Genomic DNA, 16,785 nt, shown 5'->3' on the forward strand with positions numbered 1-16,785 from the left:
GATGTAATTTGCTTTGTTTTGTTTTGTTTTGTTGTTTTGCTACCAGGATTCAACTCGGGTCCTTACTCTCAGCCTGTTTTAATTTGGAACATGAGTAGTCTTCAAAATGTTACTTTCTCCTTTATCTTTCCTACATAAGATTTACCCTTCCGAAAACACATAAAATATACTTGATGCTTCTTTCTATGTTTGTCTAAGTGTAGGTGTCACTTACTCCCAATATAATTTTCAAAGTAATTTTGCATTATTTATGATCCGGCATGTAATTCCTCTTAGTTCAAAGAAGAAATAGCGAAAGACTGGGGTTGAAATAAAAGCTGTTCTCTTACTTTCTCACTGCTGAGACACAATATCCGGCGGCCTGGAGTTAAAGAGGAGAGCTTCATTCAGCTCGCAGTTTGCAGAGGTTTCAGTTCACAGCTTGCTGGTTCCAGAGCAGGGCAGCATGGCAGGGAAGGAGCTCAGCGCAGAGCAGCAGGAAACAGAGAGGGAACAAGGGAAGAGCGAGGAGGTGGGCCTTCCGGTGACTTCTCCTCCCAACGTTGTATTTAGCTACGAATTCACTAGTGGATTAATCCACAGGTGAGTGTCACATCCCAGAACCCCCTCACCTCCCCAAAGCACCACCAATGAGCTCCTGAGGCTGTGGGGGGAATGGCTAGATATAAACCCTGACGGCTGTCTTGCTAGAAGTATTACAAGTCAGGAGGAGCACGGGAACCATTCATTTAGTAGTCAACTACTATCACCTGGAAGCCTACGTTGGCCTAAAATGGGACTGTCAAAAAGGCTGACTGCTTTAGGAATCCACCAAGTTAGAAGGAAACAGATGTGACCGTGAGAGCAATGGCCAGAGTCACAGTAAGACACATAGCGGGGCAAACAGGATCAAAAAACCCTGGACGGTCAGCGATCACTCAGCCACAATTTCATGTTCATACCAGGGGTGACAGGGACATTGATTCTTTGTACGGATACATAAATAAGAAGCTACGTAAAATAAATTGAATAATTTCAGTGATGTGAATGTAGGACCTAGATAGATGACCGTAGCGATATACGCCATTTATGTCTGCTGAACATAAATACTTAATACGAATACTACAAAATTGTATTATCTTAACAATCCACATTCTATTTAACAGGATACTAAAGCTACAATTGTATGCATATATATAGTGCATGTTTTGATGCAAAAGTATATGGGGAAAAAAAAGTATATGGAAAATGAAAATGAATGAATGTAAGAGGAATAAATCTGAAATTCAACTCAGTAAAAGAACCAGGGGCTAGTAAACAAATTAGGAGTGCCTTACATTATAAAAGCCTCTTGAAAACTACAACTTCTCTCTCAGCTAAGAAGCAGTACATTCTTTTGGCAAAAGTTTTCTTTCAGCATCAAAATTGTTTTTACAACAAGTAGCTTATCTATGTTAAGCCCAAGAGATATTCACAGATTAAGATATAAAGACATTCCTGTTTTTCTCTTCTCCGCATTTTCTTTGTATGTTCCTGTCTCTTAATTTACAGTTTTTGTGACACTGAATGACATAACTCATTACTAAGTGAAATATTTACAATTGTAGATACAAATAGCAATTGACAAGATTATTAGCTATGCAGAAAATTCGCCACTTTACAACAAAATACTTACAAGCATGCACATCAAAATGACACTAATTTTATATATTTTTAAGTAAGTCATTGTAAATTTTCTCTGGCTATGCTTCTTTTGGGATTTTAATAGCATAAAATAATGAGCAAAATGTACATCCTTTAAAATATTTATGTACTTTATTCTGCATAAAATCCAAAATTTATAGATTATTTTCTGTATTGACCTATAATTTAATCTCAGGAGTTAAGAACTAGCCAGGCGGGTGGGCCCGCACTTGTACTCCCAACTATTTGGGAGGCTGAGGCAGGAGGATGGCAAGTTTGAGAACAGTCTGGGCTCTTAGTGAGACTCTGTCTCAAAACAAATGATAACAAGGACTAAGGCTAGAGCTTAAGAAGTAGTGTGGTTCGGGTGTGTATGAGGCTCTGGGTTCAAGCCTCAGGGCAAAATTAAAAACAAAACAAAGGAAATATTCATCTTCTTAATAGTGCCATTAATGACCAACTCACCATATCAGTAAGTGTTTGAGTATCTTAACCATGGACTAGGTTTGGAGTTGGTTTTAAGAACATGCTCAGGAGTATAACGCCACACCCTTTTTTCCACAATGCCCTTCTATCACATTTCTGCCTCACCACAGCCCAAAAGGAATGGAGCTGGCTCACCATGGGCCAAAGCCTCCGAAACCATGAGCTGCATTAACCTTTCCTCTTCTATGTTGTATAGCTCAAGTATTTTGGACCAGTAACAAAAAATCTTACTACACAAAGGTCAAACTGGAAGAGATGCAGTGGGTCTATGTTTAATTTGGACAGATCTATTCATGTATGTTTTCCGTGATTTTCAAATGTACTTACCTGTGTCAGCAATCCCAATATAGAAATAACTCCTGGGCACAGTGGTATTACGGCCTCGTAGGGGTGAGGAGGGGAGGTCCAGAGCCCACCCTGCAGTGCAGTGTGCATGCTTTCAGATGCCTGCCCTGGCAGCAGGGAAGGACGAGGAGCAGTAGGGCTTGAAATAATGGACACAGGCTGAGGCGAGTCTAGGAGAAATTATTCCAGTACCCAGATATGCAAATTATAAGTGGAGTTTGACGTTCATCATTTCCTATGCAAAATGGAAGACTTCCCTTTCAAGAAATATTCTTGATACAATGCATTGTGTAACTGTTTAACAGTCTAGTATATAAACGAAAGTTGCAAGGGAAAAGAAATAATTTTTCTTTTCTCGTCTCTGAAAATATGGTAAAATTATTATGAAGAAAGAGCATACATCCAAAATATGAAGGGAAATGTTATAGTGTTTTTGCAGCTAGCAAAATGTACTACATTATATTCTGAGATTTTTAAAAAATACACATGCACACAGTTTCATATATAATGCAGCATCTACTATGTAGGGCATTTACTCTTACACATTCAGATATGTCTGAAACACTTCATAAGGCTACAAAACAGAACTTAGAAAAATAAACAGGAACATATTCAACACTTTAAAAAGCGATATGATAAAGAATACAGAGTACTATTTCAACACTTCAAAAGACATGTAGATATACTTTTTTTTACTAGTGACATCACAAATGATCACATCTTCACATGCTGAAGCACCATTTGTACTCAGCGTAAGGCTATTATTTGAACTTAAAATTGGATATAATCACACTTGAAAATGTGTTTGAAATGCTTTTTAAAAATTAATTGTCTAGCATTTTAAACTTTGTATATATTCTTCCTAATATGGATTCCAACATGGTATAGAATTCACCTATACCCCCAGGTGAAGGAGACGCTCATAGCATGTTTTGCTAATGATCTATTTAAAAATATTTCACATTGAGAATATCTATATCTAAATCAATCAATCAATCTATCTATCTATCTATCTAGAGAGAGGCAGTAGCTAAAGTACTTTTCTACATTTCTATACATACGGCACAGTACTCTCTCAGTTTTAATTTTTTACCTCTGTTGGTGTTTGGCCTCTGTTTCTTAGATGAGAGGTGAAGAAATGGAGAAGGACAAATAAGGGACTCATTTGGGGGCACAACAATAATGTTTTAACCACTTCATTCTGTCTCCTCAGAGAGAACTGACGATGGATAATCATTCTGTCCCTTTCACACTACAAGATAATGAAATCTATGATGTTAAACAGGCAGAAAATAAAATGTAAAAGTTAACAGCGAATTCATGCTCCACGCCTGTTCAGTCCTTGGCCTTTCTGAGGAGTTTGCCTATGGTGACAAATGACGTGACACTTCTGTTACGTGGGCCACATCCTTGGGACTGAGAACAAATGACCGGTGTGAAGACCTCCTCCTCAACAACCCTAACGATGACAGGTCAGATCCTTCTTCGCCACATAATCTTCGTGAGAGAAGGAACCTACCAAGTATCAGAGTGAAAGGGTACTAAAGCACGTTTTAGTTATCAGAAAGACAACCGCTGTCGTACAGAATATTTTGCAGATAAATGTAATAACTGGCCCTGAGTTGTGCACAGAAAGCTACCGCAGATAACTAAAATGTTTTCTTATCCTCTTACAAATAGGACCTTGTTTGTCTCTGTGTACATGATCGGGTACTAAAAATAGTGTTTCCTGCAAGTACTAATCCATTTCAGAGACAGGGAAGAGAGAAAGTTAAATCAATTGAAGATAATTTAAGAAGCAATGCGGTCACAAGCAGAGGTTAAAGTAGCACCAAGGGGATGACATCATAGTTTATTTAAACTACTTGGACACCCACAGTAAGTTGCTTCATTTCCCAGGTGATCTCTTTAATCTATTTTTAAAAAGGGCCCGGACCAGTCATTTTTAACATCCCATTCTGTTCTAGATCATTCCAGTGAGAGGTCTTCCCTCAGTGTAAGTTCTTTGTTAAATTTTTCTCATTCATACAAATTCCTGAGAAGTCAGCAGAAGTGAAAGTAAGATCCTTCACGTAAAACCGACACAGCTACCTCCCAAACATGCATATTTAAATCCGATTTCCTGCCAGACCTCCGCAAATGCTATAGTGGGGTTTGCCAAAATTAGGTGGCAGCTCATGTAAAGAGAACTGGTAGCTGAGTATGTGAGGTGAGAAACAAAAATAACAGTAACGAGGGGAAGTGGTAGGTATCTGTATAGTTAACAATTGATGTGAAACACTGAACCGCAGCCAAATGACAAAATTGACAAATTTCTCCTAATTTGATCTCGAATGTCACAAATATCAACCCTCCCACCCCACATATCCCATTCTTCATGCCCTTACCATCTCAAACTTGCTTCCGCACTAACTTCATGTTTATTTGAATCTTCACAACTCTAAATACAGCCACAGGTCTCCAGGACGACCTTTAGCTCCTCCTCTCTGATAAACTATTCACAATCCATTGATTTTCACCAAGCTGTACTAATAAGGACAATTTAATAGCTGACCCGTTTCCTTCTAGAAGTATTTTAATTTAGTAAAAGGGAGAAATGTATCTTCGACGGTAGAGTAACAGTACAATTCAATGTATTGGTGGTAAGCACGGTACATGTTGCCCTTTTTTGTTGGGATTAGAAAAGGCATCTGAATTTCCAGATTATAACAAGCCACAAAGTCACCTACTTCACACATATATAAAGGAATCCTGATGATGAGTTGTTCCAAAATACAAAAGACTATGCTAGGGTATTCTTATTGAGGAGCAAATGAGGCAGGTTAAGGAGAGTTTGTATGCTTACATGGAAAAGTACAGATTTTACGGTAAGAACAGGTAATCTCTGGAGGTTTGTAAACTACAAAGAGAACAGGAATTTAAAGTGCTAGTTGAGAAAGTGTTAGCGATTATGTCTAAATGTCCCCCAAAGCCTTGCACAGTCACAGGTGGGGCTTTTCAGAGGTGGCCGAATCTAGGGTGTGTGACGCTGGGATTAAGGATGTGATGCTGGGTTTGACTCAGGGTGTGGTGCTGGGACAAAGGCTGCACCACCCTGGGTGTAAGTGTTACCTGCCCTAAGGCTGGATAGCCTGGATAGAATATGAGGGGCGCACAAAGGGTTGCTACATGTCGCTTGCTTCTTGTAGCCTGTCACTGGCTGTTTCTTCACTACTTAGCTGCTTCCTGCCTTCTGCCTGCCATGAACTGTTTCTCCTCTGCAATGCCCCTCTGCCAGGCCACTCTGCCTTGGAGCCAGACCACTATGGACCGAAATATCTACAAACTGTGAGCCAAAGAAAGCTTTCTGCCTTAAACTTTGGGTGTTGGATATTTTGTCTCAGCAATGAGAAAAGTAACTAAAACATAAAGATTTATCTGAGAGAAGTAAGTCCACAAGGTTAAAAGGCAAAAGACTTAACCGAAAGCAAATCATTTTGGAGGCTATTACCATTGCTCTAAAATATAAGGGAATGGAAATAAAGGGACTGACCTTAAGGAGCTGGAATGACTAATTAAAAGAAGTAGAATAAAAATGAAGAAAGCCATTTACCTCGAGAGTTGGATAATAGGAGAGTTTACAATCACATTATTTTTTTAAAAATAAAGACTGATTTGGAAAATAAGAAGAAAATACGCTGAAAAGAGCCTAATAGCTGAAGCAAAACGCTGCATGAATGCCTTGTGGCATGAACAGCACCTTTCATCTCTCCTTGTTGAATGTGCTACAGATAGACATAAAAAGCCAGGCACACACACACATCTCTGCATGTGTATCATATGGGGTGGGGGGAGAGACAGAGAGGTGCACAGAGACCAAACCAAGAAAATAAGACAAATAAAATAATATTTTGAAGTTAAATAAATGGCTTTTTAGATAGGAATCAAGAGGTTTTAAAATACATTACCAGGTATATTTTAATATTACCTTTGTGCTTCCTACATTGAGGGTCAGTCCAAAGCTGATTTTCAAATAGACCTCACAAGGACATGACACACAGCACACCCCATACACACACACACCTACAAGGGCATAGCATCTCTCCACCTGTAACACTAGGAAGACAGAACTGAAAGCAACAAAGGGCTGGGAAGAATTTAATAGTTCTCAATGTAATAATTATGTAAGATTTGTTTTACAAACATGCTTTCTATACTAACAGACTACTAGTTTATTAGGAATATAACAAGTTTAATTTCTAATTAAGATATAGTTTTTTGGGGGTATACTGGGGATTGAAATTGGGTCCTTGCACTGGCGAGGCAGGTGGTGAAGTGCTTTTTATACAAATCTAATTTGATATGAATTTGAAAAAAGTGGATGAAACACTTTACTTCTCCCAAGAATTATTTCAAAATAATGTTTTATCTATATTAACCACTGTAGTCTTTTTTATATATCTTAAGTAACTGAAAATAGTTATCTCTATATCTATATGAAAATTGTCACTACATGTTAAAGGAAAAACATCAAAACCTATTATATAAATGATGACCTTACAATTATTTATATAATAAATGTGTACATTTTTAAAGACAAAACTTTTCTATTTTAGTTTTGATTTGAGTGTGTATAAATTGTCAAATTGCTTAACCAACACGAGATACTGGTATAGTAAGTGATTTGTGTATTGTATACTTATTCGTCTTTTTTATTACCATATTAATGTGAAAAATAGGGCAACATTTTTACTAATTGTGTAACTATAACTGCGAATAATTCTATATAATAACGTTCATCTGGAAACCTTAGAGTTTACAATCGGATCTTGAGTTTTAAACCTGTCTCGTAATTCCCATCCCCAGGAGGAGCTTGGCAGAGGTGGAATCGCTACAGGCGGGATCCTGGAAGAATCGAAAGCAGGGCTTTGCACATTCCACCAGCAGGGGGCGCAGACAACATAATTTATTACCCAAGAACAAGAGCAAGGCAATGAAAGTCAGTTTACTTGGAATAACACAAATTTGCAAATGAGATTTTCTTCAAAGGAAATATGTCCTATGTGTGGTAGATTTAGCCTGACTGGTCACTGAATCAAAATAAACAACTTTATGAAATAATCAATCTTTGCAGGAAGATAAATTAAATTTACAAATGGAGGCAATGCTTGCATTTTACTTTACTCAAATCAACTAAAATTAGCTTTCCTTTCAAAAAAACTTTTACAGGGATGAAGATTTTTTGATGTGTTCATTTAATAAGGGCACTAAACTCAATCCTGTTATATAGGTGATGGGGTGCATAGCAAATAGTATTTTCTGGGAAATATAATTGAGTAATCCTATTATGTCTGTAGCAGCAAATTAACCTTATTACTACTAGTAAATGGTGATTGATTATTTATGCAAATAAGTTACTGTGTTTAGCTTTCTGATTGAAATAAACATATTCAAAAGGTGCTTTCATATGACTTGAACTTTTTAATTAATAAAACCCTAAGGGGTCTATTAATTCACTCATTGCAATATTGGTTATTTACTTGTGTAATTCCTATTAGTGCAAACATATTTGCTTGAATAAAGATGAGATAAGTAATACCTATAAAAATTAGCAATAGTTTGTAGAATTATTTTGAAACATGCATTATGTTTATTCTAAAAATAGGCTTAAAGCTGATTTTAAAGCTTCGTGGTCAGTATATATCAATACACCAGCAAAGTAATTCACAGTTATTAATAGATTAACACATTATTTCATTCATTATCTATGTCTGGATTCACAAACACAATTTTAGCTTATGAGATTCTTCACCTTTTAAAAATATTATTAGTTTAAATTAATGTTTTGCTTTCACTCATCTAAGTTAAAGTATATTAGAACTATGAAAATTTAGTGCAAAACTTAGTATTTTATAAACTACACTAATAATAGCATTACTAAACTACTGACAATTTCAATAAAAATAGTGTCTCTTTGCTAAAAATGCTAAAAATGCTGGGTTGATTCTTCTTAATCAGGTTGATAGACGTTTTCCTATCATGATATACATTTCATACCAATTGTTTACACTTGAATATTTGGTCAATTTTCAGATATCTCCAGAAACTGAAAACTAAAGCAAAATTCAAGTCTTTAAAAATAAAGTTATTTGACTTATCTTGTACACAATCTTCATTTAATATACATAATTTGAAATAAAAACTCTCAGAACAAGCAAGTTAATCTAAACAACTGAGGAATATTTTTAAATCAACAGTTTAATTCCTACCCAATAGCCAAGTCCTGCTGAGAAAATAAATAGCAATATTCATTCAAGTGTCTGTCTTCCCTTCTAAATCTCCCTTACTTCAGGAAAAGTACACAAAAGTTCTGATTAAAATAGAACAAAATAGTAAATTGCATCAGTGAAATCATACTGAGCACGTCTACATATACTGAAGTCTTCACACTTACAAACAGAGAAGAGGTGCTCAAGCCAGACTGGAGTAACCGACCGATGAAGATGTACGTCCACTCTACTAAATCTTACCATTGCACACTTTTGTCCAGATAGATATCGTTTACCACTGTGGCTTGCAATAGATTTAAAATTCAACCTCTATATCATGATGAAGAATACTGATTTAAATCTAAATAAAGCAAATCTTGTGAGCTATGAGCAGTAAAACATAAATTTTCCAGGATTATCCAGTCAGTACAACTAACGCTCTGAACAAAAGGAACAGATGAGACACTAAGATAATACTCTATTTTGTCACCAACAAATATATATATAAAAATAAAAAGTCTGTATCTCCATAGGTTTACAGTATCACCCTCTTGTCTTGAAAGCTCCCTACCTGCAAATATGAAGACCGGTACAACAACGTGCCAGGGCCAGACTAAAGTGCTGGCTATTTTTATAATATTCTGCTCAAAGGAAGATGAGTGGAGAACATGATTTCACCTACAAGGTCCTGAGTTCTGGGAAGGCCCGTATAAAATGGGGGCTATGCAGAGCAGGCACCAAACCAAGACCCCGCTATAGACTGCCAACAAAGTTCCACCAGTAACAGGAGGAAGCGAGCAGGGCCTTGGGGCTCCCCTCCCCTAGGGTGGCTTGCTTCGCCCACCCTTGAAGACTTGGATATATGACTGCCGAGACCTTGAAGGTTTGTGAGAAAATTAACGCCTGGGTTCCCAGTTCGCACATTTTAAAACCATGTTTTGTCTTGGAGCACAATGTTCTACAAGCAAGGAAGTCTTTCCGAGCAATCATGGCAAAATCTGAGTTCCTGATATTTTAGCAAGTTACATGAGAGTAAATTTCTGAGTCTCTCAAGCTCTACACACATTTTTCTATACGAAGACTTCACTGCTGAAGAAACTGTATTAGTAGCTTTACCTGAAAACTCCCACCAAAACCTAGGAGAGGGCGGAAGGGTGTTTCCATCTTGACATTTGCTCCACTAAGCAAACCCGGGAGCCTCCTCCACTTAATAAGGTGTTAGCGCCTGGTCAGCTCACAACGATTCGGCCTTGGGGATGATCTGGGAACCAGGCGATGCCCTCGGTGCTGCGTCAGGGCGGTGGCGGGTCACACTGCTGGCTGGGCCTCTCCCCAGCCAGAGGCAGCGCCTCCGTGAGACGCTGTCGCACAGGAGTCACGGTGCTGCCAGCACCAGGACGACGCCTGAAATTGAACTCGAGGTAATGTCTTCGCGGTATCTTCTCAACAGGTCAGCTCCCACTCAGCCTGCTAGTTTGTCTTTGTCAGCCGAGGGCCCAGGGGGGCTGGCGGAGCTGTCAGGGACAGGGGACCCACCTGCTTCGTGCTGAGGAGGTAATGCGTCTTCCGGGTGTCCTCTTCCCTCCGCTTCTCCTCCCTTTCCAGCTTAGCCTTCTTCTCTTCGCTTTCTTGACTCTCCGCGTACTCCTGCAGGATCTCCCTGCACAGAAACCATCCGGTCAGTTATGATAATATCTCTCAGTGTTTTCCTCCTTTCAACCGAGTTTTCTGAGGAGCAGATCCATCAGAACCAGCGGTGTCCTGTTATCCACCACGCGAAGCTTCGCAGCCCGCAGAAAGCATTCGAATGGGTTTTCAGTATTAAGTTCTAAAAACCAAATGCCTGTGTGTTGTACTTTTTCTAACAGCCAAGGTAATATTCACACTTCGTGCTGAATAAGTGACTTTCTACATTATCAGTTTCTTCGGTTGAAGATGTAGGTATTTTGGACAAACTAAGAAATGATCTACGCTGCTGATTTCCTTTAAAGTTTGGTTTTGTATTTACAAATCTCTAATTACTTATGTTTAAAAAAAAGCGGGCTAAGCTAAAGAGCGTGACAAGGTTTTAAACTTGAGCTTGCTCAATTGGTTCTAAGTGTACTTCAGTTAACAACTCAAATAATATCAATAAGATTACATATATTAGTCCCCATATAAAAGATTTCGTTCAGTTATAGAGATAATTAAAAGTCAGATAATGTGAATAAATTCAATTTTTTCAAAGTACAACCAATGTCATTAAAATAATGAAAATTTTCATTATTTATGTGCATATAACTAAGGAATGCCAACACAAATACTCTTCTAAATACACTATGAGAAAAACACTTGCTAAACCAAACATGATGTCATCAAATGGGAAAATAACAAATCTTTCACTTTCATTGGCCAAATTTAATATTCTATCAAAATGATATTTTGAAAGCTACCTTAGTCCTTTTAAAAAATAGGTACAAACCTTTGTGTCTAGTTCTAAAGCAAAATTTCAAATGAATCCCCTGAGCCTTTTCCTCAGATGAATCAGGGAACAGCAGGGGAAATTTGCCAAAAATCAAAAAGACTCCCCGCTTCCTACTCTGACGTCCAGAAATATTCTTGTTGGCAACCTTCTGCGAAAGGTTCCAAATACAACACCTTACATGAGGTCACTTATGAGACACGCTGATGTGTAAAAATCACCATGCAAGGTTACTGCAGCATACGGTTAAATTGCAGAATAAATGGATTACTTGGGGTGGCATGGCCCCCATTTTGCCACCCTTCTCTTGAAAATTGCTTATTAATATGAACAAAGTAGTCAGATAATGGCCTGCTTTAGTCTCTGCACAGTATTTTGGGAGTTTCTGCGAGCACGCCGCCAGGCTGGTGACCTCTCAGGCCTGCAGCTTCCAGTTGTTATTAATTGCTAGGTAACCTGGTAAAGCCAAACAAATTTGTTTCCACTGAAAGGATCACTATCTATGTCTGAGAATGTGTTCTGTACCAAACAAACCTCATTAACTGTGTCCATTTTTGACAAAAGAACCAGGACTTAGAGGGGTGGGTGACCTTTCTTTGTCTTTTAGGTACAAATTTCAAGGCAGTTACATATGAACAAATGAAAAGTTTTACCAGGAAAAATAATAATCACATGCTACATTAAAAATTGAGTTATTCTTTTTCATCCTTACTTTTGATATTATCTAAAATATTAGGAATTCTATAATTCTTATAAGGCTTTAAAAAATTTAGAATAACAAATGAACTACCACCATGATACTCAAAATTATATATATGATTTATATTTCTCCAGAAATACTGTTTTTTCTTAGCAATCATAATAATGAAAAATACATCTATACAGAAGTTTATGCGGTACAAATGATTCAGTAAATACAAAGAGAGATTACATACAAAGAAAGGCCCACTACAATTAAAAACATATAAAGGGGTAAGGCACAAAGAGGCACACAGAACTCACGTGCAAAATCCAAAGTGTAAGTTAGCTGAGCTGCAGCTAACAGAAACCTACAAGGATGTGAAGGACCTGCCCCACCCTCCCGCCACCTCCCTTCACACTTTTCCCCCAAGGTCCTGGGCTTCAGACGAAGTGGCCGTCTTCCATCTCCCAGCACACAGTTCCCTTGTAGCTCTCACATGGAACTTTCTCTCTTGAACTCCTTCATGGACCCACAGATTCTCACCCCAATGTTCTTCTGACTTGTCACACCACAATTTCATTTTTCCTCCTAACAAAATTTATAATCACATATTTATGAATAGATATTTTTTATTAAGCATGCATCTCTCCCACTCGATGCCTGTGCTAAAACTCTATAAAAGTAAAGACTATGTCTGTCCATGCAGTCCATGTTGGCTTGAGTGAATAAGTAAGTAGATTTTATAAAGGCAGTCTGGACAGTAAGACTGTTCACTGGAGATTTTATCTTAAAGAACTGAGGCTATTGTCTGCCTATACATATTTAGCTTTATGGATGTGAATGAAAATAGAACTAGAGAGAAATGACTGCAAAGATGAGTACACCATAGCACTCAGTCTAAGCCCAAATGAAAGCGGCATCCAATGATTCATGATTTCCTACAGTGCACATTTTGCCAACGCCTAGCTACAATACGTATTGGACATGAATCTACGTATATCTACGCTTTCTGTACTCCCCCTACTGAAGTCTAAGGTCCTGCTATAGACTAAATCCTGTGTCCTTCAAAATTTATAGATTGAAGCATGAATTCACAATGTGATAGAATTTGGAGCTGGGGCCTTTCCATGCAACAAGGTCTAGAAGTGGAGCTCCCTGGTTGAGATCTGTACCACTCACTGTAAAAAGAAATCCAAAATAGATGCTCCCTTTTTCTACCCAAGAAAGCACAATGAAAAGATAGTCATCTGCACAGAGGAGAGGCCCTAACTCCTGGGCCTGACTTGTGGGCCTAACCTCGACTTTCTGTTCTCCTGAGTATGAGGTGCAAATCCGTGAGTGTTAGGACAGCAGGTCTCTGGTGTTGTTACAGTGATGTGAACCACCTGAGGTGGGTCCTGAAGGTCAGAAGTGATGTCTACTCAGTCCCACACCCCTCCCAAACCTCCTGTCCTGATTCCTGGTAGGAGGAATCGCTAGCTCAGGGATAGAACTCATTGCTTACATCCTTTTCCACTGTTTCTTGGCCAATGCAATGAATATAGTTCCTCACTCCGGATGGTTTAATTATAAAAGGGAAGGAGTCACACTGAGGAAAGCCTCTACTGGACAGTGGAGCAGAACGTGGCTCTTCGCCTAGGACTGTGGTTCTCCAAGCGCAGTATCACCTAAGAAATGTGACAAATACCCCTTAGCAGGCTCCCCACAGAGCGGCTCCACCCAGAGGCCTGGGAGCTGGACCCTGGCATTCAGGAAGCCCTGCAGACCAGCAGAGCTGTGGGAGGACTTAGACGATTCAATTTTATGCACTGTATAGCAGCACGCAGAAATGCAGTCTTGCATCAACCAGTCATCCTCGGAGGGAGGTCGTCCATTAACTGAAGCACTAGGACATACCACAGAGGATGGGGTACGCACGGCACAGGAACTTCACAGAAATCGTAATTCTGACGGAAGAATAAGGAATCATGGTGATTGCACAAATGCCCAGAATTTCAAAAAGTACAAGATTAGATACATTTCTGCCTCATCTTTAAAAAAAAAAATTTAAGGAGACGAAGTCAAATCACTCCCTAGAGTCCTCTCTGTGTTGGGATGTCACCAGCATGTGCAGTAAAAAGCTTCAAAAGAAAGCAGACAGCATTGGTTTTTGCTGTGATGTACTGTGATGTAAGTCTTTTAATTAACTTATTACCTAAATTTATATTTCATCTTTAATGATTGTCTGTTCTCAAAGTGTCATATTTAACCAAATGAGACAAAAGCAGAAAAGCAAGGAAGTTGAAAATACAAGTAATAATGCAAGTGAATATAGCTTATCTTGGTATTTCACATAAAAAAGTATTTTTAAAATATAATACCTGGGTTTAGATTTTCTAGAAACTTAAACATTTTAGAAATATTTCAAAAGGTCCTCTATTTAAAGCTAAGAAAATAACTTTCAGTCACTCTTGAAAACCCTGTTTGTTGCAGGATAGACAAGTTTCTCCCCAAAATGTTAATACTGTCAAGAAGAGAAATAAGAGTCCTTGTTCCTTGTCAGGCAGTCACAAGCATGATTGAGATAATAAAAGAAATACAAGCATGTAAAGTGCATGCTGGCTTCCCAGGAACTTTGCATGTGCAGGAGAGGACAAGGAGCTCCTGCCAGAGCAGGTCTGGGGTGGCAGCACATCCGCCTTGCTTAAATTCAAGAGCTCGGTTCTGATTGGAGATCTCAAAGGCTTCCAGTGACCCTGGCATTAGAGTTGAGAATAAAACCAAGAAGGTGCTCACCAGAGAGCAGAAACGAGAGGAACTGCACTGAAATGCAGCCAGATCATTCACAAGATCCTCGTGTGCTCTTCGGTAGACTGTGATCATTAATAGCAAAGGGCAAAAATGCACAGGACTGTGGAAGACAGGTTTCTGGCTGTCGATGAATGAGTAATGCTAGAGAACAAATACTCCATGCCCACATATTTTGAGACTAAGGAAAGAAAGATGGATCCGAATGGCCAATATTGTAAAATTACAATGCCCCACATTCTGCGATTGTAGAAAGAGAAAATCCAGTTGTAACAGGGACTTAGAGGCTGGGTCTGCAGATCCCCAACGGGTAACTGAGAGCAGTGTCAAGCCTGGCAACTGCCTCTTTTTCTGTGTCTCCTTAAGCGCCGGGTCAGGAAGACACATTAATCATTAGGAGTGCCTAACAGCTGGAATACAAGGTCATTCGCCTAGATTTACCCAAAGCACCCTATTCTCCTTCAAGATGAAGACACAAAGAGGAACTGAGGTAGATTCAAGATGTGCAGGGACACGCAGTCACCAGCTGTCACAGAACCCAGTGCCAGATAAGCTGGAGCCACACCCATGTGCTGTTAGTCATTGTCCTGTGGTCCCTCTGCAGTCCTGGAAAAGCAGAGCTACAAGGAGGGCAGCTCACTCCGGGAGGGGCTCGCCCAGAGTGGGAATAAGTGCCACATAAGGGAGCCGCAGCCGCTCCTAAGCAGGAGCGACGGTGAGAACAGTGTCCCTTCGAGCCAGAGCCACCTGGCAGAAGCAACCCTGAGATATCATCCACCAGCCCACAATACGGCGGGGATTTCTAACCCTGCCTGCTGTGTGAATCCCCCAGCCATGCAACACCCCTACTCTTGCTGCCTTTGTTCCCCTTTCCTTGAGACCTCAAAGTTCCCGGGAGCCCCTTGGAGACAGAGCCTGAACCTCCCAACCTATTCTTCCTGGGGCAGCCTCTCTGAGTAAGCTCTTTCCCAACCCCAGCACTGCTCATCCCCTTGACTGGCACTTTGGGACCAGCCTCGCCTGGTCCATGAGGATAGTGGGAGCCGAGGCTGTCATCCCAAATCCCTGGGTACACATCGCTGCAGCATTTTATTTACCAGTTTAGATGACTTTCAAAAGCAATGCGACTCCAAAGACCATTCGTGAAAATTGTTTTCTTCTGACTCTTTTGTACCAATTTAGTTAAAAAGCATATTTGTATAGTATTCTCTCTCAAAACTATGCCCATATCAGTGTAAAATTTTTAGTACCCTGCATCATTTCTATTAGCAGAAGTAAACTTTCACATAATATATGTCAAGTAATGAGAGTAGCAGTGAGTTAAGTACAATAGGAGCAGCAATAAGTTTACTTCTGTAAGACACTATTCTCAGGGCCCCAAGTACTCCCCAGACTTCTACTCATCCTCACAACATTGATGGAAGTGGCTCAGGGGCGGTATTATGAAAGAGGTCCCTGTTCTTTGTAAAATGAGATGACTTTTCCGCTGGAGACCGGGAGGGGACCTCAGGCCCTCCCTGCAGAGCAGTAGCCGTGTCTATCACTTCTGCCTCTGCTGAGGGTGTTCTCGGTAATAAGCTATGGAAGAGGCGAGTCACTCCACTGGACCTGTGATTTTGGTAGAGTTCAGTGCCCCGGTAGGTAAAGTTCCCATTTCACATGAAAAGAGTTCTGTGATCTTATTTATTTTGTGTTGATTCAAACATCACACATTGTCTCTCATTTAAAAATGTGTTAACCTCGTTTTAAAGCAAAAGTAATTGCTGCTGCTTTTGCATGCAGCCCACTCGACGCAGAGCAGGGACATCTCTAAGCGAATCTTGACACTGTCGTAGAGCAATAACGGCACAGCGCAGGATAATGTCAACATAGTTTAAAGTGGAGCACTACATGCAATTTCAGAAAATGTCTATGGAGCTTTGGGAAACCGTTTATTGACCAACTGTTTTATTACTAATCTTAGAAATCATGTCCATGTGAATGCCAAAGAGCATCTGTCCCACGTATTGTTGGATAAGAAAAGGTAACAAAATAACATGCAGGGAGGGAAATAAACTGGAGTGACTTTCTTTCTCTGTTGCTTCCCAAGAGAGGACAGGGACAGATTGGAGGAA

General features: G+C 39.5%; 1 protein-coding gene across 7 annotated transcripts in view; it reads right to left on the reverse strand.

Annotated features, from left to right (window-relative positions):
• The window catches only part of Spata17 (spermatogenesis associated 17), a 222,090-nt gene that overhangs the window by 133,254 nt on the left and 72,051 nt on the right, over window positions 1-16,785 (reverse strand). For all 7 annotated transcript variants that reach the window (XM_033762032.1, XM_010642503.3, XM_010642501.2 and 4 more), the window contains exon 6: window positions 10,278-10,401. In XM_033762032.1, coding sequence (XP_033617923.1) covers window positions 10,278-10,401 — 124 coding nt within the window. The remainder of the gene's footprint in view (window positions 1-10,277; window positions 10,402-16,785) is intronic.

Source organism: Fukomys damarensis, unplaced genomic scaffold, assembly GCF_012274545.1.
Source record: "Fukomys damarensis isolate Sample0158 unplaced genomic scaffold, DMR_v1.0_HiC HiC_scaffold_11, whole genome shotgun sequence".
In the NCBI taxonomy this organism is placed as follows: domain Eukaryota; kingdom Metazoa; phylum Chordata; class Mammalia; order Rodentia; family Bathyergidae; genus Fukomys; species Fukomys damarensis.